Source organism: Malania oleifera, chromosome 9 (assembly GCF_029873635.1).
Source record: "Malania oleifera isolate guangnan ecotype guangnan chromosome 9, ASM2987363v1, whole genome shotgun sequence".
NCBI lineage: Eukaryota > Viridiplantae > Streptophyta > Magnoliopsida > Santalales > Ximeniaceae > Malania > Malania oleifera.
The window spans coordinates 92,590,706-92,618,610 of NC_080425.1; the positions used below are offsets into that span (position 1 = coordinate 92,590,706).

General features: G+C 38.4%; 1 protein-coding gene across 1 annotated transcript; it reads right to left on the reverse strand.

Moving 5' to 3' along the window:
* Positions 1-7,318: 7,318 nt before the first annotated feature.
* Positions 7,319-15,757, reverse strand: LOC131163849 ((+)-borneol dehydrogenase 2). The gene is made up of 2 exons (XM_058120645.1): positions 15,512-15,757; positions 7,319-8,394 (listed from the first exon to the last, which is right to left on the reverse strand). The coding sequence occupies exons 1-2, from the start codon at positions 15,556-15,558 to the stop codon at positions 7,596-7,598; spliced, it is 846 nt and encodes a 281-aa protein (XP_057976628.1). The 5' UTR covers positions 15,559-15,757; the 3' UTR covers positions 7,319-7,595.
* Positions 15,758-27,905: the final 12,148 nt, after the last annotated feature.

A 27,905-nucleotide genomic window follows, 5' to 3' on the forward strand; every position in this document is an offset into this window, starting at 1 on the left:
AGGGGTAGGTTTAATAATTAAGGTTTTATTAAACTATTTAGGGTATTCATAGTTTAGGGGAATTTTAGGAAAAATTATTCTAGGGATTGTGATGAGTAATGTAGTGAAATTTGAATTTTAAGGTTTCAGGGGTTTTTGAACGCCTGGGGTGTAGGCCGGGGTATTATCGGGTTTTTTCAAGAATCAGGTAAGGGGATTAAGTTAAGTTAGTAATTTTATGAAATTTGAATCAATTTAATTGTTATGTTTATATAAATTTATTTATTTATTTATTTAGAAATTTAAAGGTTATTTTGAAAACCAACCGTTCTAAATGGATTTTACAAACCTAAGATATATGGTATGGTATTTTTGAATAAAATGAATGGTGGAAAGTTTGGTTGTTTGTATGGATATGTTAAAATGTGGAAAATTGTGTGGCAGATGATTTAATTTGTTTGGATTATTGTATATATGGATTTGAGGATTTTGAAATACTGAATTGTTTGAAAAATACTAGATTGTTGTGAAAAATACTAGAACTGTTTGTGAAAAATACAGGACTTTGATTTGACGGCCGAGGGGCAGGATTTTGTTTAAACGGCTTTAAGCCAGGATGTATTTTGTGGTCGGAGGCCAGGTTTTGGAATAATAGGAAATATTTGTGAAATGATGTTTTGAATGGTATTTTCTATTATCTAAATTGCATGATATGTTTTAGGAACCCTGGGGACCAGTGTACTGTGAGCACAGTATCGTTGCTAGAGATTTGTTATGTGGCCGTGTGCGCCCACACCTGTGCTGAGAGCTGTAGGGTGACCTTGTCTGATTTGCTTACGTGAGGTGAATGCACCCCCTAGGTCAGGGCAATCAGACCAGCAGTTGGAGCTGCATAGACCCGCGGAGTATGTTAGCGGAGAGTACAGATGACTATTGTCTAGGTGGATCCCCTAGGACAATAGTCTAGCCTTTGAGCCGCACAACCCATGCCATGGGGAAGTAAATGGCGTGTTTGTCACAGGGAGTGTCTTATATGCATATCTGTTAATTTATGTGAATATGGTTAATTAATAAGATAACTTTGAGGGCTTACTGAGAAAGGTGAGAGCCCTGGTAGCAGTAATGGTACTAAAGCAGAGGAAAGCTACTTGTATGGGCGGGTAATCTTCCATATCCTCGGCTAATTGTGTGTATAAGTGTAAAATAAGAATGTTTTTATAAATATGTTTATCTACTTAGTGAACTGGTTATTTTCTGTACACTAATTGCAAGTTGGCCACACACTGACATTAACTTAATGTTTCCCTTACTAAGCTATGTCTCACCCCTACTTTACAAACTATCTTTTCTGGAAATCCTAGAAATCGGGTCTAGTGAGTTAGAGGAGCTGGGCTAGTGGTGTAAATTTATGTAGGTAGTGTGTAGATAAAGATTTTATTTTTGTTTAGTTTTATGAGATGTAATTATGTGAAAATGGATATATTTATGTATAAAGATAGTTAAAACTCTGGTAATGTAAATTGAGGATTTTATATTTTATTTCTACTACATATGTGTGTTTTATATTTGATAAATAAGGTATCAAGTACATCGACGTCACTAAAGTAGCACTTCGAGCCCACGTGGTCGGTCGGGGTCGTTACAATTTGGGTGTTATGGTTCTGAAATCATGGTATTTTGAAAATACTGAAAATATATATTTCTAAACATATACTGTAAATCATGGTATGTTGGAAATTATATAAATCATGGTATTCTGAATATTCTGTAAAATTCCTATCTGTATGTATACTGAAAATTTATCATTCTATAGAACATGTATATTCCATGATATTTTCTACTAATATGCTGTAAAACATAGTATTTATAACTGCAAAAAAACTGCGCTAAATTGTTATGAGCTCATGTCACACAATTTAAATAATTAAATTCACGTGCTCTAAAATCTATGTTTTCTGCTATACAAATATTTTATGATCTGAGTAATAATAATCTGGTAAAACATGTAATTTATGCTGATAACCATACTAAAATTTCTAGCATAGCATATTTTCCTTACTTAATAATAAAGCTCGCCTACTAACGTTCTAAATTACACCTTTGGCATTTTTAATTCTATAACCCTCAAAATATTATATATATCTTGTCAATCAACTAAATGCCCAAAATATTCTTCATTTTTTCCATCTTCGGAATTATAAACTATTCATTATTTACCTGGACTTCTAAAAAGATATCCACTGGGGTCCTCAACCCATTCCTACAGGGTCCTAAAACACCATATTTCTAAAAATATAATACTCTAATTTTACTTCACAAAACCCTAGTATATTCTCATATAATACAAAATTTAGGCTCAAATGAACTCGGTAATATTGGAAATACTCAAATAATTCACGTACCCTAATTTTGGAATGGTTTCCAAACTTCTCAAATCAACATTTCGCTCCGGCTATGTTGTAGAGAATCTTCCTAGGATCACCGTGGTAGCTTTTAATCGTCGAACCAAGGAGAGACAGAGCCGAAAACCTAGAGAGAAGTGATAGAAACTCGTTACTAGAGAGAGAAATTCTTTTGCTGAAAATCCATTTTGGGCTTTATATAGAAAGCTTGTTCACATGGACTCGTCAACGAGACACGTCGCCTCGTTGACGAGGCAATGAAAGGATCTCTTTGACGAACACTGTATCCTTGTCGACGAGTTTCAGACCCTAGAATAGGCCTCTCAGTAAGTTCTCGTCGACAAGACGCTCGTCCCTATTGACGAGCTTAAGAGTCTGCTCGTTGACAAGCACTTCTATACTCTTACAAAATTCCTTTTCTCTCTTTTCTTTTATTATTTAATTATTATAATTCTTCGAGTTTCTACAACTATAGCCAAGAAAAACACTTGAAAGAGACCTAAAATTCATTTTATGATTATTATATGGCCTAAGATTAGGCCAACAAAGGCAACCAAAGGTTTTAAGAAACAAGTAATCTAGTTTTTTATTAATAAAACCCCAAAAAGGTGATTTGTGATGTAAAGTGGGAGTAGGAAGGCGGTTGATTAGAAAAATAGCAGTGACAAAAGCATCGGACCAGTAAGAATGAGGTAGCGAGGAATGGGCAAAAAGAGTAAGACCTGTTTCCACAATGTGTCTGTGTTTTCTTTCAACTGAACCATTTTGTGAGTGAGCTTATGGGCAAGAAATGCGATAAAAAATACTAAAGGATTGCAACACTTTATTAAGAGATCCAAATTTACCACCCTAATCTGACTGTAAGGAACGGATTTTTGCATTAAAAAGCGTTTCAACATGACGCTTGAACAAAAGAAAAATTGGAACTACATCAGATTTACATCACAAAGGAAACAATTAGGTAAACGTCCTGAATTCATCAACAAAAGAAAGATAATACTTAAAACCACCACGAAAGAGCACTGCAGCAGGTACCCAGACGTTTGAAAACACAAGATGGAGAGGTGCAGGAGCACGATAGGAGGATCGGCCATATGGGAGTTGATGGAGTTTGTACTTGCAGGACAAGGGACATAAACCCAAGGAGGTGGAGGACCTAACAAGTAGAGAAACTTGGGAAATTATTTTGTGAACAAGTTGCATGGAGGGATAACCAAGCTGAAGATGCCATTGGGTGGAGGAGACACATTCACCAACTGAAGCTTGCAGAGAAGGAGAAGATTGTGGAAAAACGTACATGCCATCTTTAATAGGACCATGGGGACAAACTTGCTGAGTTCAGGAATCCTTTACACAGAAAAAAGAAGAGTGAAATTCAAAATAAATAGAATTATCTTCACACAACTGTCGGACAGAAATTAAATTCTTCGAAATTAAAGGAACATAATAGAGTTTAGAGAGAAGGAGATTGCCATTAGTGGAAGAGATGGTTGAGCTGCCAACATGATGTATAGGTAGGGAGGTACCATCACCTACACGAACTTGTTCATCACCCTTGTACTCAAAAGGATTAAGGGAGAGGTTAGAAAAATCATGAGTAAAATGGTGAGTCGCAGCTGAATCTGGGTACCTAATGTTGTTTGCAGAAGTGGGAGCAGGGGGGATTATGTGGACCGGAAGTGAAATGAGCCGAGAGGGAAGGTGGAGGGGGGGATTGAAAATTAAAATCAAATCTGTGATAGCAAGAAATTGCTGTATGACCTTGCTTATGGCATACTTGACAAGTGGGTCGATTAGACGGGAAGAAGGATGGGGAGGGGGGAAAACCATGGCCAACATTTCTGCCACGACCACCACGCCCTCTGAACTTGCCCCTGCCATGAGAGAAACCACATCCTCGGGAGGCTGTGTTGCCGGAGTGTTTTAGAGTGGCATTAGCCGAGAATTCAGTGGCTGTGGTAATGCCAGTAATTTGATGTGTTATTCTGGACTCATGAGTAAGAAGATGGTTATAGACATGTACTGAAGTAAGAGGATCCACACGGGTGGTAATAGAAGTGACCACTGAATCATAGTCTGAGCCCAAGCCAGCCAAGAGGAAAGTGATGAATTTAGAAGATGATAATGTTTTACCAGACAGAACAAGTGTATCTTGGAGAAGTTTGGCACAGCGGTAGTACTCAGAAATGGAGTCCGAACCCTTTTTGAGAGCTATGGGTGAGTTGTAGCAGCACTTGCATGATACGAGCTTGCGATATTGCAGCAAATAAAGCTTCGAGGATGGTCCATAGTTCACAAGAAGAAGAGGCCTCTAGAACATGAGCAATCAAGGATTCAGAGAGAGAGAGGCTACGAGGACACTCATGATGGCTTGGTCTTGTTGCTGCCAAGCAAAGAAGGCTGAAGTTGGTTTGGAACTTTCATCTAGCAGTTGGGGAGGAACAATAGAGCCATCAACATAGCCGAATAGATTCTGGCCTTGGAGGTAAGGTACGATTTGCGCCTTCCACGGGAGATAATTGTCATTTGTTAATTTGATAGAAATCAAATTGGTTGGGGAGGGAAGAGAGACGATAGATGTTTGAGTGGAAGGTGTCGATGTAGCAGGTTGCTGCGATGTAGCAGGAGATTCCGCCATGGAAGCCGATGCTGGAAGCTTAGACCAGCAAGTGGAGAAGATGGACGTGATAGAACAGCAGTGAAAACAGAAACTAAACAGAAAGGAAAATGAAAAGAAAGGTGCACTCTGTTAATTACAATGATGCAGCTACATGATATATATATATATATATATAACAAAAAAAGAAAGAAAGAATATTGTCGCAATAGATTTCAGCCACAACGAATGGAGCTTTTACACGTGTATAACTGAAATTATTCTTGAGCATGCTGACGTGGCACATGCCCAGATGAGGTGTCGATTAAGAGCTGCTCCTGTGTGGGAGAGGTAGTGCTAATAAAGAATGGCAGTGGGTTTAAATACAGGTATAAAAAGAAGAAATAGAAAGCTTATACACTAAGCAACTTTCTGAAATTTCAGTGAGCATGTGAGGGTAACACTGCTGACACAATTGAAGACTTTGGTCAAACAAATATGGAATCACTTCCAAATTTAGCATTATTATACACTTCTGAATCAAGCTCTTCCAAATCGAGATCTTTCCGAATCGAGCTCTTTCGAATCGAGCTTGGGCGACAGTGCCTGAATGTCCTACAAGCTGGCATTGTTAGGGTTTTAGTGCACGTTTGGAAGGTAGTAGGCAGGAGATTTGGCGAGATAGGGATTGACGAAGACATTTTTGATCAATCGCGATCCCTTTCCCAATGACGAAGTTGGATTTTCAATATATAATGAAATGTTACAAAGCGAAATGCATCTTACACCAATTTTCACTGAGTTTTAGAAATCAAAGGAATGAAGAGGCCCTCACTTTGCCTCCTCTCAGTTTTCATTGCTGTTTTCTCAAAGCTCTCATCATGTTTTCTTTATTATTTTACTTCAATATTCAAAATACATCAATTCAATTTTGAATATTAAGAAGTTATGTTTTTGGAAATAATGATAATAGGGAAGTGTTTGGAAGTGTAAGTTTAAAGTTTTGATTTTATGCATTATTTCAAATTTAATGTAAGATATTTATTTGAAATTGTCTAACTTTTTCCACCATGTCATAATATCTCACTTTTGAAAAAAATTTTAGATCCATTATAGAATTCTTTTCATTTTTGTTACGCTTTAAATTTATATGTGGAAAATTGATCGTGGCAAAAGTAATTGGACTCAAATTTATTGAATGGTTCATGTCCCAACACCATCACAAACCCACATGCCATAATTAGAGAAGAGGAGATGTGGTAGCTTAAATCACTTAAGCTTGTGAAATTATGGATTTTCCAAATTTGTCTTGTCACAAATTATTTATATATGCATGGACATGAAATTGCAAAATCATTCTTTTGAGAATGAAAAAATAATAATCATGAAAAACGAACATTGCAACCGTAAGGCATGACTCGTCCCAAATTATATTTAGTTTTTTCTTCTTGCTTAAATTTTAATTTATTTTTTCAGAAAACAATGTGAGATTTTTTTTTTTCTCTCTTTCTATTTCATGCAGTGGCAGTGGCTCAACGGACATGCGACTACTTATCCACACTTTTAGGACGATGTCGCTAGGTATGCCAAAAATCTCTAAATTTTCGATTGTTTTGCTCTTCTATTCTAATCCTTTCGTTTAATTTATAGATTGCTTTTGTAAAAAAATATCAATCCTACATAACTATGATGACAATCTTAGTTTTGTAAAAATTATCGTTCCTTCAAAGCTATGATGACAATAACAATTGTAACTAGATGTATTTTTGTTTTTTTAACTAATAGATAATTTTGGTTCATTTTGTAATATTCAAAATCCATGATTATAGATAAATGTAGTGGTGATAAAATGGGTCAATACTCAATGAATGATTTGTCATCTGCATGTTTTTCTAGATATGGATGTAAAATATGGTGATTGGTTGGTTACGATGAGATGCGTGTAGATCCTTCTTTACAATTACAGAGTTCCATAGTCTTTGCTTCAGCCATACCAATATTATCGCACAAACGTATTTCACTCCTTTCACATAAATTAAGTGTGCATTCTTAGTATTGATGAATGTTTTTGGACTCGTTGGGTCAATAGGGCCCATGGTATATTTATACTGCTGCATTTGAAAACATGGATTTCACTGATTTGAATTTGTGTAAATTTAAATAAAAATTTGACAAAATTTTATATTATATTTGGTACAAATGAACACAATACAAACTCAATGTCTCTCTTGGACACTAGGTAAGATTAAACGTTATAAGTTGATCTCACATTCAGCTCTTACATGAAAAGAGCATCATGATTTTGCCTGGCATATGAAAAGGGAGCAAAAGGGAAGGTACAAAAAGGGCTGGCGTTTGTATTAAAGTAGGAACATTGATAAGCTACCAAACTCATAAAACGAGTTTGGTTAGATACACAGAGAAGAGGAAAGATTAGTTGTGACTTGAAGCTATCATTTCTTACATTGAAGTTGAAACCAGATGCACATCAATGTTGGTTGTGGAATTTGATGTTCTTGATCCACATCTAAAGGAGATACAAACTGACCAGTCACATCCAGACAAGGCATGCTAATAACTGGAGTGGTAGTCCATAGTCTCCCCATATACCTTGTTCCTTACCTGAAGACTCTAAGGGAGTGATTCACACACGTGAAGCCCCCATCAACCATGAGATTAAGACCACTTACATACCTTGCTTCATCACTGGCCAAGAAGAGTACTGCATTAGCAACATCATTGGGTGTCAAATCAATCCCCTGCAAATTGGCATTTCTCCCAACAAAGGAATGAAAACCCACCATTGCATCCTCAGTCCTCTCCTCCTCAGGCAAGTGAGCCAAAGCCAAGCTTGTTCCCACAGCATAAGGAGAAACACAGTTCACACGTATTCCATGTGCTCCTAACTCCGCTGCAACATTTTTTGTGAGCCCCAAAACAGCATGCTTGGATCCCGTATATGCATGGGGACCTAAGCCCCCAGTGGTGCTCGAAACACTACAGTTAGAAATGATATTGCCCTTCTTCAGCGGAATCATGACCCGAGCTGCATGCTTCATTCCGAGGAATACTCCCTTCACATTTACATCAAACACCTTTTCAAACACTGATAGGTCGACGTTACGGATATCAGGAGAGGGTGGCCCTCCCAGCCCAGCATTATTAACCATGATATCAAGTGCACCAAATTTATCAACTGTAAAGTCAACTGCACGTTGAACGTCCTCCTCCATCGTGACATCACAATGACAAAAACACACATTTGAATCACCACCAAGGGATTCACAGAGATGCTGGCTGAGGTCATCTTGAATGTCAACTATACAAACTTTAGCACCATGTTTGTGAAATAGACGCACAATGCTCTCTCCAATACCAGTGGCACCACCTGTGACCAATGCAACTTTCCCTAATAACCTATGAGATAAATGCGTAAGTAAACCAAAAAATAAATTATTAGAATTTTAGTACAAAAGCAAGTCCGCATGTGCGCTTTGGTGTGAATGCATGATGTATGCAATCTAGTGCAATATGTAGGTCTTTGTCATGAAATCATCCACTGACAGCTTGATCTTATTTTCAGCAAAATGCACTTTCCGCAACTAGGAGGCCTCAATGTCAAAAGCTCAATAAAAATCAAAGAACATATTAGCATGAAGAGTCAGGTATGATCATCCCTCTCTTCCTACCTTTTGAGGGTAAACTTTTCACATTATTATTATTGCCAAAAAAAAAGGATATCTTTGGTTCCCAAAAACAGCTGCATTGTAGTCTTATGTCTTTAGCAAGCTGCGACATATCATGAAAATGATATGATTCTGTTGTCTTTTCCACAGTAACTTTGATATGCTGAAGCCAAAAAGAATCAGTTTCTTTCCATGCATAGTACCAGCTTTAATAACATGAATGAAATGATGCCATTCTTATTTTTCCAAATCACATTCACATGGCTCCACTCCTTTATGGTTCTAAACTATATTTTTTCATTCAAATGCCAAGAAAAAAATGTTGAAACATATCATTCTCAGGAGGTATCTGAGTGCATCCTTCAGCATTAGTGATCAAAACTTGTTAACAAAAAAGTAATATGCCACTTGAAAATTTAAAATCTTAATCATAGGACATTGATATGACACTCGGTAGATGCATAAATGGTTCATATACCCAGTTGGTTTGCAAGAGAAAGAGAGAACAAAACAAAAAAAAAAAACGAAAACGAAAAAAACATCACTGTTTCAAGCTTTCAGCTAAACTATAAAAAAATCATTTTTCTTTTTTCATGATCAAATGAAATAGTAAACATAAACTAAAACTGCATCATGTCAAGGAAACAGTAATCCAGGTTTGACACCTACCAAATATCAAACCACTGATCCAGGAAGAAAAATAAGTTCAAATCAGTTGAATGTAGTTAACCTAATGTATTTCATGTTGCCAAATCCACAGATGAAAGTTCAAGCAATCAACACATGTACAATAATAGACTTTATCTCAGTCAGTTTGCTAAAAATGTCAAAACCAAAACAGGGAATTCTTATGGGACAAAAACCTTATATTATGTTCATAGCATTTCATGCAAATTTATATTTTACACTTTACACAAAGGAACTAAGGCAGGAACATGCAACACAAATAGAATTCCACTACATCCAGTTCTGCTTCAGAACAAACAAAATTTTCGTTCTCCCAAACAGTAAGTATTTACACAATTGCTAGGATTCCAAAAATTTAAAAGTTGGTAAACAGCTGTTCATGCTAATTAAATCATGGTTTTATGTAGCAATAGTGGGTACCATAGTACTACAGCTGTTGGGGATCGAGGAGCAACAATCACGCGACGAGCAAGAAATAAACAAGCAAAATGAACACCAAGATTTAACGTGGTTCGGCCCAAACTAGATTACGTCCACGAGTATACCAATCTTCACTAAAAACTGGGAGAAAATACAAGAGGATGAGGAGGCAACTGCACTCCACTCAACTCAACTCACTCTTTCTCACACCTCTCTCTCTCTCTCTCTCTCTCTCTCTCTAACCTTCAACTCAATTATACTCACATATTTTACACGCAAACACATCCATTTATATAGATGAATGGGGATGGATAGAAATGGAAGGTGGTAATAAGATTCAACGAGGCGAACTGGGATTGGCACCGACAATACAGCACAACAATGCTGGCACTCTACAGCTTATCAAAGCTAGCTCCGTTTCCATTACAGCTCAACAATCTCCCACTTGGAGACGGAGACACCATCTCAACCAGTATATAGGTAAATGATGTGCTCAAATTTGTCTTCAAACATGAATACCAACTGAAGTTGAGCACAACTTCAGCTTCTCTGTAGTCACCACATTTGTCAACATATCTGCTAGATTCCTACTACCTTGAATTTTTTCAAGTGTCAACACTCCGTCCTGTAATAGAGATCTAACGAAGTGATAACGAAGTCCAATGTATTTGGTTCTAGAATGAAATGTAGAATTTTTTGCCAGATGTATAGCATTCTGACTGTCACTGTGCAAAACATTTCTCACCTGCTTTATTCCAAACTCTGTCAACAAACTTTGAAGCCAAATCATCTCTTTGTTGGTTTCTGTCACTGCTACGTACTCAGCTTCTGTAGTGGATAGGGCAACAATATTTTGTATCTGTGACATCCAACTAACAGTTGTTGTACTAATAGTGAACACATTTGGTGGTGCTTTTGTGGTGATCAACTTCACCAGCAAAATCGGCATCAACATACTCTTAAATTTTCAAATCTCCTTTGCCGAAACATAGACACTTATTAATAGTGTCACGTAGGTACCTCAACATCCACTTCACTGCTTCTCAGTAAGTCTTCCCTAAATTTGACATGAACCTGCTGACAGCTCCCACTGCTTGGCCAATGTCTACTCTGGTATAAACCATGACATACATGAGACTTCCAATGGCTAAGGCATAAGAAACCTTAGCCATGAAATTCTTCTCTTCATCTGTCTGGGGAGCCTGATCCTTGAAGAGGCGGAAGTGATCGGCCAATGGTGTATTTACTGCTTTAACACTGCTCAAGTTGAATCTCTGTAAAAACATGGCTAATATACTCCGACTTAGATAACTACAACATTCTCTGTTACTTATCTCTAGAGATCCACATCCCAAGTATCTGTTTATCTGAACCCAAGTCCTTCATGTAAAACTCCTCTGAAAATTGCTACTTCAATTTTCTAATCTCTTCTATATCTGGTCCTAAGACTAGTATGTCAATGACATATAGAAAAAAAATGATATAGCTAGACCGATACCTCTTGAAGTAGTAACAGTGGTCGACATTGCACTTTTGAAAATCTTTCCTACACATAAAGCAGTCAAATTTTCGGTACCATTGCCTAGGAGCTTGTTTGAGACTGTACAAGCTCTTCTTCAATCTACACATAAGATTCTCTTTACCTTTCACTGAGAATCCTTCTAGCTGGTACATGTAAATCTCCTTATCTAGATCACCGTGAAGAAATGTCGTCTTCACATCCAACTGCTCGAGATGTAGACCTTCCGAAGCAACAATGCTCAAAATTGATCGAATGGTTGTTAGCTTCACAATTAGTGCAAAGATTTCGGTGTAGTCGATTCCTTCCTTCTGCTCGAAGCTTTTGACTACAAACCGGGCCTTGTACCTCTTGGAACAATCATGCTCATCTTTGATCCTGTACACCTACTTATTGTGAAGAGTCTTCTTACCTTTGGGCAACTTAGCTAGTTCCCACGTTTTGTTGGAGATGAGGGACTATATCTCGTCCTTCATCGCAAGCTCTCACTTGCTCAAATCTCCCACCTGACATACTTCATCATAGCATTTAGGTTCTTCTATATCTGTAAGAAGTAATATAATTCAAATACCTTTTATTTGGTACATCGAGCCGAGAAGATCTCCTAAGCTTTGGAGCTGGAGTAGAAGGCCGTGGTGCGACGATCTACTCCACAGGTTCCTCCGCCTGAGGATTCTCAGCGTTTTGCTGTTGTGTCTCCTTCGCCTAAGAATTCTCGGTGTTTTGCTGTTGTGTCCCGACACCTTCTAGGACATCATCCAAGTCTACATTGGTTGTTTCATTCTAAATTGATTCTGTGGGTTCTGTTGTGTGTTTGTCCTTGTACATCACTTTTTCATTGAAGATCACATCTCTACTTCTGATTACCTTCTTGTTTTCATCGCCCCAAATGCGATACCCATACTCACCACCATTTTCGGTTCTCAGCTTCTTGATTTTTAAACGAGTTTCATTTTCAATCATTGCTTTCCATATCTTGAAAGCATCAAAGACATCTGATTTATATTTTAGAAAGCAAACCTATACCTTCTGAGAATGATCGTCGATAAATGTCAAGAAGTAATTCTTTCTGACTATGGATGAGACGGTTGTCAGCCCCCATACATCTGAACGATGTGCTTAAATCTGTCTTCAAGCATAAAGACCAACTAAAGTTGAGATAGTGACTCCGTCTCCAAGTGAGATATTGTTGAGTTGTAATGAAAACGAAGCCAACTTTGCTAGTTTGGGCCGATCCACGTTAAATCTTACTGTTCATTTTGCTTGTTTATTTCTTACTTGTGGTGTGATTGATGCTCCTTAATCCCCAACAATAGATGGACTTGATACACATGAGTGAACACCAACTTGACCCAAAAGCTTAAACCTATTAGGCCTTGGGTCCAACCATATATATAAGCACCCATCATCATGGTTTTAATTAAAGGCTTCGACCGTTACGCAACGCCATTAAGTAACGGTTTTTTGGGTTATCGATACCGTTACACACTGCAAAATTGGTGAGAAAAAAAATCACGGCTGTAGCGCCCATTACGGACCGCGACCTTTATGTAAAGGCTGCTACGGCCGTTACGTAACCGCTACAGGACCGTTACACCAAAAAATATATTTTATTTTTTACTTTTTCTTCTCACTTTTCCCCTCTCTTTCATAAATCATTCTCAATAGGCGAGAGGGGGAAAATATTACAATGAGGATGATAATGATACAAAATTTACTATTTCTTTAAATACTCACAATAGATGCATTAATTAACAATTTTAAAATACTTGTTAGTAAAATATTTTATTTTGATAATATTAGTAATGTGATATTTATGTTCTACATTTTTCAATTCCAGCCATCTTTCTTTTCTACCTATTTTATATTTGTATTATTATTATGTCTTATGTGTCCCAGACAGTGCAATGACTCTAACTTATTGTGGCAGATGAAACTGCTAGCACCGGAAGAGCCCACGAGTGGGTTTGATACATATGGGTAAACACCAACTTGACCCAAAAGCTTAAGTCTATTAGGTCTTGGGTCCAACCATGCATATAAGCACCCATCATCTACTTAAATTTTCCAATATGGGACAAACTCACAAGTGAAATTCTAAATAAACTCTCCCTCACTTGTGAGTTCCAACTGCTCTGCCTTGGACGAAAAGCGTCTCCCTTATGGGAGTAAGCCCAATTCCCTAACAGTTGTTCAAGTGGGCCTTACCACTAGCGCCTTACGTGCCTCAGATTGCATTCCACGTGCCTTCGAACCAATCCTGTCTCCCACGTCTTGACCCTATTCAGATTCATCTCAGACCTAGATGATCCTTATTGGCCTTGGTCACACACTTAGTCCTCAAACTATTAGCACGTCAAGAGAATTAGTTTCACGTATCGACTTTTACGATGTCGTTCACCCAGAATTACGAACCATAGGCTCTAATACCACTTGTTAGCACTGAAGGAGTCAATGGCTATGCTTGATATAAATGGGTGAACACTAACTTGACCCAAAAGCTTAAGCCTATTCGGTCTTGGGCCCAACCAGGTATATAAGTACCATCATCCACTCAAATTTTCCAATGTGTGACAAACTCGTAAGTGGAATTCTTAACAAAAACAACAATAATTGCGTTTTTCTAGCATCAGATAACCATATGAATTTAGAACTCTCTAAATCATATTAAGGTGAAACTAACATGGAGAAGTCATGAATTCAGTGGCATATGAAACAACGATGCTTGTGTTATTCTGGTGTCATATAGCCATCCTAATTCAGAACTCTCTAAATCATATTGAGGTGAAACTGATCTGGATAAGTCATGAATTCAGTGGAATGCATACCCATTTATGTTTATGTAGGGGGGAATTTATCTGGAGGAAAAATTGAAGAAAAAAAACCTGAGGTTTAAGAAATTCTGATCAAACAATCACAAAACCCATAAAATTTTCAGCTGTCCAAATTTGTCAAAAAATTCTACAATCCAAAATAAATCCAAATTCAAGATAGCTAAAACAGTCTTCCTGAGCATGTGAATGATGTTGGGAAGTGATCTACGAGCAACAATCGCACAAGCAAAATTACGCAACCTAAAATACGAGACCAGATTTACGTGGTTTGGTCCACTGTGACCTACATCCACAGGAGAGCAGAAAATCCACTATAACCGTCGGGAGAATTATATAAGGAGAAGGAGAAGGCTATTGCCCTCAACTCCTCTCTCACTCTCTCCACAAGGATTCACTCTGCCTCACACACAGCACACCACACCTCTCTGCAACACACAGCTCTCAGCTTTCTCATAATACAGTTCTCTGCACGCACACAACACAACCCAAAGCCCACACAACTTGCCACTCTACAACACTACACTCACACACATATATACACATATGGGAGGGGGAGGAAGTCAAACAAGGCAGCTGCAAAGTCAACATGGTAGGCAGAGTTTGGTGGCCGTCCGTCTCCAGTGTCAACGACTGCGGCTGGGTGATGTGGCTGCCGACACCAATACGAGCCACACCCTAACAAATGAATCAATGTACTAAACGCTGCCAAACAGGAGCTAAGCATCTCAATTCTAAGGTGGCATTTGGTATATGTACTATTTAGAATCCAAATTCAAGCTAAAACAGTCTTCCTCAACTATTGCGACTGTTTTCAGAAAGTTTAGATTTCACTTATATCTATTGTGTCCTTCAGAGATTAAATTTAAATGCAAAGAAAACATAAACAGCTTCTGACACTTTATTCCTCCACAAAGGGTCAACAAACCAAATGATCCCCAAAATTTTGACTGCCAAATTTACCAAAGTTAAGAACTTGGGCAGTTAACTACACACTCCAAATCCTAGTTTCCAAAACCCAAAGCTCAATTAATAACCAAAATCAAGAATACTCAAATGTAATCAACATAATCCTATGGCTCATAGCATCATACCACAGCCGCAGTAACCCTGTTCCAGCCGATTTGTAATCGTTGCTCTGTCCTTGATCCTACTTTAAAACATAAACAAACAGCAATACAAACATACAAATAAAAAACCCAAACCAGCCGACAGCCAAATCAAAACCGATAAATCAATAATCACCAACCACCCACAAATGAAAATCAACAAAGGAAAGTTAAAACATATTATAGCTCGGACCCAGAAGAGCAAATCTTACAACCATAATGATCAAGCATAGAAACGACGAAACATAAATTTAGAGAAAAGGGAATCTGGAAAATCATTACCTTCGGGTTGCAAGTGGGGCATCCTCGGATATTGAAGAAGCTGCCATGGCTACTGCTGCTCCTTGTCAACTCTATCTCTGTCGCTCCTTATTCACCACTTCCTAAATCAACTTGTATAAGAGCAGACGACTCTCTCTCTCTCTCTCTCTCTCTCTCTCTCTCTAGGAGTGCGTGAAACACGAGGCCAGAAAGTGCGCGGTGGACCCACGATGAGGTCGAAAGCGATGTTTAGAACATTTGTGCCCACTTAAAAATTTAAGGCACTCTTTGATTAAAAATTTTATTTGAAAAAGAGATGAAAAGAAAAATAAAAAAAAATTATATTTGAGCCTAAGGAATTATCAATTTCTTATTTCATATTATTATATATTTTTAAAAATTTAAATTTAAATTTTTAAGATAAAAATTTTAAATTTTGAATATTAGGATGGTGCCTGGAAGATAATAAAATATAAAAAAAAAAAAAAGTGTTACAAACTAGTAGAAAGATTGACAGATAGGTAAAGTACAAAAACCAATACCAAAAAAGTATTTTTAGGGGGTAATCTAAAATTTTGATTGTAAATTAATAATAATATGTAAAAAACAATAAGAGTTTCTAATCTTTAATGTTCAATATAATTGAATAGTATATCGTGGTCCACTGTAATTGTAGTGACCCAAAGAATAATAACATTTTAATAATAATAAGAGGAAGAGAAAATAGATACAGAAACAAAAGGAGACCGTAGACTTCGTCGACGATATTGTATTTTGGAGATAATATTAAATAATCATAAATTCCGAAAATTGCCCAGCTTCGTCGACGAACACAGGGTCTCGTCGACGAAGGTCTTCAGAATTTCGTCGACGAACACAGGGCTTCGTCGACGAGGAAATATCGAGAGGCGGTTCGGGCTGCTCTAAATTTCGTCAACGAACACAGGGTCTCGTTGATGAATTTTGTGAAGGGCTCGTCGATGAGATGACATGTCTCGTCGACGAACCTAACCCTATAAATATTGGAAACCCGAGATTTTTTACCATTTTTCTCTCTCCTCTCTCTCTCATACGACTCCCTCTCCCTTCTCTCTTCGATTCCGGTCCCACCAGTCGCCGGATCGACGATCCGAAACTACCACGACGCTCCTGGAGGAGTTCTCTGCGAATCTGCCAGAGCGGATCGTCAGGAAAACAGAGTTGGAATTCATCCCAAATTCAGGGTAGGGACTTTTATCCAGTTTTTGACTTCCTGTCAGCTATAGAAATTGATATAGGCGGAAAAATACTGATGTTTTGTTATGAAAAATGTTGGTTTCAGGGTGTTTTGTAGGAGGCCCTGCGGGTGTTAGGCTTGTATTCCCTAGGGGCTTTCCAGTATTCAAGTAAGGGAAATATATTATGCTAGGAAATTTCTAAATATTACACAGTTTATTTATTTATGAAAATTATGTATTTTAGTATGGTGTGGCTGTGATTATGTATATGGTACGGGGATATGTTTTACGAATTTAGTTTCCTAATTTTATGAATTTCAGTATTATGGTTATACGAACTTCAGTATCATGATCTTACGGATTTCAATACCATGTTTTATGAATCTCAGTACCTTGATTATACGAATTCCAGTATTACGAATATGCAGTTCCATGTTATGATTATTCAGATTTCAGTACGTTATGCAGCATCATGGTTATTTCAGTACTTCAGAATCATGATAAATCAGTTAGTTATGTATAGAAATATATTATATGATATCAGACCTTGTTAGACTTGCAGTTACAGAGCACGGTACCGTTGCTACAGATACTATGTTACTTTATGAGTGCAACCACTTATTCAGATAATACGTGGTACGATCGACCACCTAAGCCCTTGAAGAGGTTAGGCTCCCCATCCAGATATGGGTTGAGGTGGGCAGGTCGACTGACGGAGTTCAGTGATTTATTCCTAATTGGCCAGCCAAGGTAAATCCAGCCTACGGGCCGCACAACCTCGTCATGAGGGGCATGTCATTACACAGATAGTCACAGGGAACAGTTTCAGTTACTATTACTTACGTATTGATTTACAGAAACAGGGATCCTACTATATATACTAAAAGTATTTTGAATTATAACCATAATACTAATATGTCAAGCAATAGGAAAAAGGGGTGGTGTACTTTATTATTTGTGTTGTACCTTTGTACTCAGTTCTTCATGTTTATATGAAACAGATTTCATGATATATATATATATATATATATATATATATATATATATAGTAGTTCATTTGCCACACACTAGTAATAGCATATTTCTTTTTACTGAGCATTGGCTCATCCCAGTGTTGAAATATTTTTTAGGTGATCCAGGTAGGCGAGCAAATCAGGCTCGTAAATAGAGGGGCGTCTGTAGTGCCCTGTCAGAGAGTGAGTATCATTTTTTGGAGCATTTTGTATATCCCAGTATAGTTGAGGGAATTTTTGAAAAACAATTATATGTGTATATTTTGGGAAACACAGTACTCTGGTATTGGTTTTGTATTATATATAATGGTTATGTTTGTATGATTCTGCTTCCTACTGCTTAGATATATCATGGTATTAGAGTATGTTATTTGCCATTAAAAAAAATCAATTTATTAAGCAGGTCGTTACAATAATCCACAATTATTAGGAAGTAATATTATTCTCGGGGACCCTAACTTAGGTACGAAGTGAGTTAGGGCCCATATGTACCCCTTTGTCCCATTTGTCTTAGCGTAGTGCGGAGCTCCAAACCCATCAAGACATGTGTGTTGTTTGTAAAGTTAACTAAACATTTTGTTGAAAAGGTTTATCTAGTATTTGATTTATTAGCTAGAAAGATTTGTTTAACAATATGTCACGTCCCGAACCCGCGGAGGGGTCCCAGGTGTGATTTAGTAACCTAACATGTCTCTGTATCATTTAAAACATACATGATACTATACTGAATGAGGGTCCGGCCCCGTGGGGTACACGTAAACCCTATACACATTCACATACATATCCATACACATTAAATACGCAACGGAATTATTATTTCTAATACATACAACGTACCATACCAAAGTCTATACATGACTAGAATCTATGCTCCAAAATTTAGTACATACCCCGGGTGTCTACAAAACCCAACTATGACAACCCGGTTACAAATTTGTACTCACATAAGTACTCTACGTAGGTAACTGACACCCACGCTCCTGAACGCTAGGATGCTAGCTTCGACTACTCGAAGGACCTGAAAAACATTCATATATTCGGGGTGAGACACTTCTCAGTAAGGAAGAAAGCAGGTTATATTAGTGTATGGCATACAAGTGTTATTTCAACATAAAACATAACAAGATACAGTTCTAGTATTTTCATAATACAGTTCTAATACATACGATACCAAATATACGGTCAGTGTCGTCACACTCAAGCACCCGATACCCTGCAATAACCGAAGCCTCACAACGATATCGTTGCCACTACGGTGTCCACTCACACCCATCGATGACCAGCCGTAACAAACAAGCGATATTTCACACCCTCGAATATAGAGTCGGACACTCTCACCCACGGTATTTAGCCGAGACATGGCGTTTGCTCACAATAATTAGCTGAGACGTGGCAGAATTTCACAAACCTGGAACAATTTTCGAACTCATGTTCCAATACCCATCAGCGTATGGTAATTAGCCGCCCCTAACTGTTTTACAAAACCTGGAACATTTTACATACAACAGTTCATTTCACACTTATTTGAGTATACAACAATCATATTATTTTCAATTTGAGAATACAATTTAATACAAATACAGGTAAGATCATCTCATTACAACAGTTTTATAATACAAATGATTTTTCCACCAGAACTAGAGATGATACCTGAAACCCTCAATTTTCCCCAAAAATTGTAACCCGAAAATCCCATATTTTCACCCGATAGATTTTTCCAAATAAGTAGCCAAAACATACATACAATCATAAACTATAGGTTTACCGATCCCAATTTTAAAAATAATTGATATAAACAGAATCCCCTTACCTTTTCCCAAATACCACAAACCCGAACTCTACGGCTCCAAAACTATGAACCGAGTTCCCAAAACCTACACATCCAAGAACTATACTTCACTATAATTCGTACTACTACATATATACCGAAATGAAACTGAAATTGGACCCTTACCTCGGTTTTGGGTCAAAACCCAAAAATCTTCAAAACAAATTTCTGATTTGCCAAAAATGTAAAGATTCCTCCCTTGATCCACGCAGTAACGTCAAATTGTTGAATCAAGCTACAAACAGCAAAGAATTGAAGAGAGAAAGAGAGATTTCGCTGGTTCTAGAGAGTGAGAGAGGAGAATTTAGCCTTTTTAGCAACTAAGCAATAAAGGAGGCTATTTATAGCCCCTTTGACTCGGCCAACCTCGTCGACGAAACTGCACCTTCGTCGACAAATCATCTACATATTTCGTCGACAAATCGATTCCTTCAGCAACGAACCATATTCCGATATTTTACAACTCATTTGGTATCTCTTCGTCAACGAGATTTTGAATTTCGGCGACGAAGAGTATGAGGGCCTTCGTCGATGAAAACAATGGCTTCGTTGACGAAACCTGCTAAATTTATCTTTTCACCTTTTTGTTATTTATTAAATCTGAAATTCTCGTGTCAGGTTTTTACAACCTCCCCTCCTTACAAAAATTTCGTCCTCGAAATTTGTAATCTCTCATTTACAAACTCAACAACATACCCGAACGCATACCCGACTCTAGGAAGAGTCGGTGGCCACCCACATAGTAGCCCCGTCCCAAATACATACATACCCTCACTTATGGAGGAGGAATACCGTGGTTACATACATACACTATCTCGGGAGCTCACAATATTACAAAACTCTCCCAGAGACTAACCACACAACGTTACTACAATAGCAGAATATTACATACATACATACATACCCTGTCACGACCTACTCATTTTCACATATATATATATAAAATCAATAACCCAAATTCCACATCCAGCTTAGCAGGTCACCATCCACCTGGACCCGTGGGTACCAGGGATAAAACACAACATACAGCAGAAGCCTACGCAGCAGAAAATATAAAATCATATACATTCCATCAAAATGTGCATAATACAAATACCAGAGTACTACAAACACTATCTCTCAATATATACATATCTCAAAAATGAACTCTAGGGACAATTCCCACAAAACCATACTATCCCTACCAAAACTTACCTTTCCAAAGAGGACAACCAACGGCTCTACAACAGCGGAACTTTTCCCGCTTTCCTATGAGGGGCTCCTTAAAAATGCATAAGATTTAGGGGTGAGACACCTCTCAATAAGGGAAATAAACTAATACTAGTGTGTGGTAACATGAGTAATCCATGTTCTACATATAACATACATATCATATCCAATACTGTTTAACAAATCTGGGAAAACATACGTATATCAAAATCATGGCAGAATATACTACATTTCATAACATAACTCATCTCATATCATTATAATAATAACGTAAAAACATCCTAGTAGGTTAGCTGGCTGTTGTCATGTATTACCCCCACATGACTGGGTTGTGTGGCCCGAAGGCGGGACCTAACAATGGTTGGCCGACCATTGCCAAGTCGATAATCTAGTCTGTAGGTTCGATGGGTCTACCCAGACTGGTCCCTACCCCAGGGGCGATAACAGCACACTTCTTGAAAATAACCACATCGACCATCCAATCTCACACCACTCCGTACAGCGGCGTTAACACAGATATCATGATCACGAGGACCATGGACACAAAGCAACGGTACCGTGCAAGTGCTAGCCTAAACCAAGCCAACCAGGTTCTGATATCATATACTTATACTGAAACCGTGATACATAAATATCTCATTTCATTTATTTTCACATTAATCGTATCATTTCACATATATACATGTATCATAAAAATCATCGGCCCGTACGCCGGTATTTCTCATTTTAACATAGCACGGCTCGTACGCCAGCAAATCACATAGCACAGCCCGTACGCCGGCAAACCACATAGCACGGCCCATACACTGGCAAATCACATAGCACGGCCCGTACACCAGCAAATCACATAGCACGGCCCGTACCCCGGCAAATCACATAAAATCTCATCATAAAAATCTCGGCCCAAAAGCCGGTTTTCCCATCATAATAACCATATCACCACATTCCCAGAACAATAGTATGTCACAATCATTACTACTCATGCCACACTAAACCAGCTTTCCACGTATACAACATATCATTATTTTCAACAGGGTTTTCTCAAGTATAAAACATATACATAAACATATGTATTTTCCTGAAAACGAGTGTCATAAATATATACATACATATTACAAAAAGAACTAACTTAATTTATCCCCTTACCTGATTCCTGAATAGCCCCTAAGAAAATCTTCCCCGCCCCCGCAGGGTTCCTAAATCAACACCCTAAAAATGAAAACTCACAGAATTAAACTCTAGTATTTCAAAGTGTATAACATTTCTTATAACTGCCATTAAGTCAAATTCGGCTTAAAAGCCTCCCCTCAACTTAGGGATGATTCCCAACATTTCCAACCAACACTTCTGGAAACGAAAACCCCCAGTATTAAATTTCAGTACTTTTAAAACATTTTTCTCAACTATCACAAATCCAAAAATTGAGTAAAAAGGCTTACCCTGGATTTGGTATGGAATCCAACTTCACTTCTTTAACGATCCGCCCCGACAGACTTGTGGAGAATTCCGCCAGGATCGTCGTGGTAGCTTCGGATCGTCGATCTAACAACTGGTGTGGCCGAAAACATAGAGAGAAGGGAGAGAGAACCGTAGAGAGAGAGAGAGAGAGAGAGAGAGAGAGAGAGAGATGAGAGAGAGAGAGAGAGGTTTCGTTAAAAAGTGATATTTCTCTCGGATTTTTCGTTCTTATAAAACAGGATTTCGTCAACGAGACCCTGTGTTCGTCGACGAAATTCAGGCTGCCTCAGAACCTCTCTCGGTATTTTCTCATCGACGAGCCCCCTGTGTTCGTCGACGAATTCTATTAAGCCTTCGTCGACGAAGCCCTGAAACTCCCCCTTTTTGTTTTTTCTCTTGCGAAATGCAATATCGTCGACGAAGTCTACGACTTCCTTCTGTTTTCGGTTTCCATTTCCCTTTCCTTATTATTTAAATTTCATTTTAAAATTCGGGTCGTTACATCCCCATACCGATCCTGCTATCAAAACTACTACTCAGAACAATTGTGGATATTTCTGGCGTATTTCTGTCTCTAACTCCCAAGAAGCTTCCTTAACCACATGATTCCGCCACAATACCTTCACCAACAGTATCTCCTTGGTACGCAGCTTCTGAACTTTACGGTCCAGAATCTGAACGGGTATTTCCTCAAACACCAAAGCATCCTCAATCTCTAAAGATTCGTAACTAATCACGTGCGACAAATCCGGCACGTACCTCCTCAACATGGATACATGGAACATATCATGGATCCTCGAGAGCGCTGGGGGGAGTGCAATCGTGTAGGCCACCGCACCCACTCGTTCTAGTACCTCGAATGGTTTGATATACCTCGGCCTTAGCTTGCCATTCTTTTCGAATCTCATCACCCCTTTCATCGAAGCGATTCTTAGGAATATCTTACCCCCAATCTCGAATTCCAATTCATGACAGTGAACATCCACGTAACTTTTCTGCTGACTCTGAGCTGATTTAATCCTATCCTGATCAATCTGATCTTCTTAGAAGCCTGTTGCATGAGTTCGGGCCGCAATATCTGACGTTCACCAACCTCATCCCAATACAGTGGAGACTGACACCTCCGAACATACAATGCTTCGAACAGTACCATCCCAATACTAGCTTGGAAGCTGTTGTTATAAGCAAACTCCACCAATGGTAAAAACTGAATCCAACTACCACCGAAGTCTAATATACAAGTCTGTAACATATCTTCCAAGATATGTATCGTTCTCTCTGACTGTCCATCCGTTTAGGGGTAGAACGTTGTATTGAAAGTAAGCTTCATCCCCAGTGCTTCCTGCAAGCTCTTCCAGAATCGAGAAGTGAATCTCGGGTCTCGATATGAAACAATTAACACTGGTACTCCGTGCATTCTGACTATCTCTTGTACGTACAAATTTGCTAGCATACTCAAAAAGTAGCTAACCTTCATCGGTATAAAGTTAACAGATTTAGTTAACCTATCCACGATTACCCAGATGGCATTATGCCCGTGTAGTGCAGGTGGTAACCCGATGACAAAGTCCATGGAGATGTTCTCCTATTTCCCCTTAGGGATGCTTAATGGCTTCAATGGCCCTACCGGCCTTTAATGTTCAACCTTTACCTGCTAACACGTCAAACATTGCTCCACAAACCGAGCAATCTCAATTTTCATGCCACTCCACCAGAAAGATTCACACAAATCTCGATACATCTTCGGACTATTCAGATGTACTGTATACAAAAAACAATGCGCCTCCTCCAGGAGCGTTCTCTTTATACCTTCGTCGTTTGGAACACACAGCATGGTCCCAAACCTCAACATACCTCCCTTAAAGATGTTAAAATCGGTAGCCAACCCTTGCTACACTTTCTCTACAACCTTGACTAACTTCGCATCATTAGCCTGCGCAGCTTTAATCCTTTTAAATAACGTCGGCTGGATCACCAAGCTAGCAATGAAAGCCTGGTGATTACCATCTACCAATTTCACACCAAGACTCTCTAGATCTCGTCTAATATGATGTTGACCTACTACTGCAGATACTAATGCAATCTTTGACTTCTGACTCAACGCATCAGCTACCACGTTAGCCTTTCCTGGGTGATAACTAATAGTGCAATCGTAGTCCTTGATCAGTTCCAACCACCTTCTCTGCCTCATGTTCAACTCCTTCTGTGTAAAAAATTATTTGAGGTTCTTGTGGTCTGTGAAGATCTCACACTGTTCACCGTACAAGTAATGTCTCCAGATCTTAAGTGCATACACCACTGCCGCCAACTCCAGATTGTGCGTGGGGTAATTTTTCTCGTACTCCTTGAGTTGCCAAGAAGCATAAGCAATTACTTTCCCCTATTGCATTAGTGCACATCCCAAACCCTTCAGAAATGCATCGTTGTAAATCACAAAACTACCATCACCAGATAGGATGGTTAAAACCGAAGTTGTGACCAGTCGGTATTTCAACTCCAGGAAACTCTGCTCGCACTCATTAGTCCAATCAAATCTCACACCCTTCCTCGTCAACCATGTCAGATGGCTAGATAACTTAGAGAATCCCTCCACAAACTGCCAGTAATACCCAATCAGTCCTAGGAAACTCCGTGTTGGCTTTTTGAGTCCGATTTTCCGTTTTGCAAACACAAGCGGTTCTTACGTGTGCTTTTAAGTGCGTGAACAAGTATGATTCAGATCACACATAAGATCAAGAGGACATAGAAGCCATGACACGATTCGAAGCTCATATCTGGAGTATTCCATAGAGTTAAAGAGCAAAGAAGAAAGAAGAAGACATTTGTGTTTTATTTGTATTGCATTTATTTTCATATCTCTGGTCTATAATAATGCATGCATCTGCATGATATGGATTATATGCTCAGATGGCCGTAGTTTGACCATAGGAAACCGAATGACCTTAGGTGTAACGACCCGAAGAACAATAGTATTTAAATAATAAATAAGAAAGAGGGGGAAATGGAAAATAAAGGGGGACAGTAGGCTTCGTTGATGAACGCAAAGCGTTTGTCGAAAACGTCATGAATAGGCCTCGTTGACGAAGGTGCGCTTTGCCGACGAGAAAATATCGAGAGGATAATTTTGGAGTCTCTGAATTTCATCGATGAAGAGGAGAGTTCATCAACAAATTTTCTATTGACCTCTTCGATGAGGTGACGTGGCTCGTCGATGAAGCCCATAGTATAAATAGTGTGAAACGTACACAGAATCCGGTGAAAATCTCTCTCTCTCTCTCTCTCCTCTCCTACAGTTTCTCTCTCCTCTCTCTACGATTTAGGATCCGTTGGTCACCGGATCGACAATCTAAGGCCACCACAACGCTCCTAGGGAAGTTCTCTCCATATCTGCCAGAGTGGATCGTTGGTGGAAGCAAGTTGAAATTCATCCCTAGTTTCAGGTAAGACTTTTTATGCCAAATTTAGTCTTTTCATAGTTATAGAAAATGATATTCACGTGAAAATACTAATGTTTGGTTCTAGGGGTTGTCGTTTTTAGGGTGTTGGTCTGGAAACCCTACGGGTGTTAGACCAAGGTTTTTAGTGGCTTTCTCAGTAGTCAAGTAAGGGAATAAACTAAAGCAGTTACTTTCCACACGTATTATTATTATTATTATTATCAGCAAATTAATTTTCAGAGAAATATGTATTATATTTGAATATTATTGAGAAAATGTATGTTATTGGGAAAATACTACTGTTATACAGAAAATGTGATTTTAGAATGAAATGTACTGTTTTACTCAACTTTGCGTGGCATGAATGTTATTTTTCAGGAAAGGTATTTTGATATGGCAATTTTACGAGCAAAAAATGTTTTCAGGAATTATGAAAAATACAGTACATTGTGATTTTGAAATACATGATAATTGATTTAATTGTTCAGAATGATATGTATATGATTTCGGTGCAAGGTCGTGATTGATAGCCGGTGCAAGGTCGTGCTTTACATATGATGTTAGCGCAAGACCGTATTTATGAAATATTCGGCGCAAGGTCGTATTTATGAAATTATAGAAAAACGCTATCAATTTATTTATGTTAAATGTTATATTATCATGTATTATATGTTATTAGAATCCAAATGTTAGTTTAGCACAGTTTCAGGAGCACGATACCGTAGCTATTTATAGATCAGATATCTATGTTCAGATTGGTGCTAATCACCCCACAAGGGGGTGGGAGATGGATAGTCGGTGTGACTTTCAGTGTAGAGTTGTAGACGTCCACCTGACAGTCCGAACCAGAGTGTGGTGGGCTCATCGTAGTTACAGACATTTTTGACTCGACAGTGGTCGGCCAGCCATTGTCGGGTCCTGCCTTTGGGCTGCACAACCCATCATGGGGGATAATACATGACATTAACTAACTACACATCCTAGGTGAATTTTTAGTATTACCAGATATACCAGATATTTCATGATCAGTATGAATTATTAGAAATTATGAAAGTACATAATTATTCCAATATGATATGATGAATGTTTTCCAGCATACAAAATGTATTGTATATGTATAACTGCATTAAATATTCATGTTGTCACATAACTGTATTTAGTTTATTTTCCCTTACTGAGATGTATCTCACCCCCGAACTTAATTAACTTTTCAGGAGACCCAAAGAGACTGGTGGGTTGAGGCCGCTGTTGAAATAGTTGGTGCTACCCTGTTAGGAGGGTAAGTATTGTATTAGGATCGAGATTGTTTTTGCTATGGGATCCTAGTTGTATTTTGGAGTATTTTTGGGGATTGTATATGAATACGATATTTTTTGGAATTTAGTTAACTCTGGTATTATGTATTATATGGTTGGATAGATGTAATTTATATTACTACTGCTTAGGTTTCTGCTATATATGTCAGGTGTCCCCGCTGCCCATGGGTTCGGGTTGACTATTTTATTTATTATGTTTTATTATATAGTAAGGTAAGCAGGTTGTTACATTTGGTATCAGAGCCTAGGATGCTAGGTTATGTAGACTCTAGAATACAACAGTAAATAATACCAGAGTATAGGATAAGGGATTTGAGGTCTAGTTTTGTAGTCTAGATACAGGACTTCCGTGCTGGTTTATGTGATTTTCCTAGGGTGACGATTTCAGGAAAGTCATGGTAAACTGTCGTCGGGTTGGGTATCTAGGTTGCAGGATTAAACCTTGAATTAAGATCAGGAGTGATGAATTAATTAAGGAAATATTGTATTGGTTAGATTATATGTTATGGAAATAGGGTCCTAAATTAAGTTTATTGTCTTTTCAAGATGGACCCTGGTGGTAGTAGTGCCTATGCCAATGGGAATGAGGGTGCTGAACCCTCAGGCGCTACGGGTGGTGATTCAAATGCTATACTACGCAGCGTGGCACAACAAGTTATGGCCGAGATTGCCAGGAGTTCGAGGGAGCAGGGTGGTCCGCCGGCAGGCCACGATAGCTCAATCGAGAAATTCATCAAGATGAATCCTCCAGCTTTCTCAAGGGGATCTGATCCTACCGTCATTGAAAACTGGGTGCATGAGATTGAGAAAGTATTGTCAGTGCTGCAGTGTTTTGAGGAACAGAGGGTACTATTTTCTACATATAAATTTTCTGAAGAGGCTGAGCGATGGTGGTCAGCAGTGCGACTCCTAGAATAGTAGAGGATAGTGCCTGTGG

Excerpts from the sequence above, each read along its gene's own strand:
- LOC131163849 (XM_058120645.1), bottom strand. The coding sequence starts at position 15,558 with ATGGCAGCTTCTTCAATATCCGAGGATGCCCCACTTGCAACCCGAAG. Across the intron at positions 8,395-15,511 it reads GCCCCACTTGCAACCCGAAG|GTTATTAGGGAAAGTTGCAT; the intron begins GTAATGATTTTC and ends TTTATCTCATAG.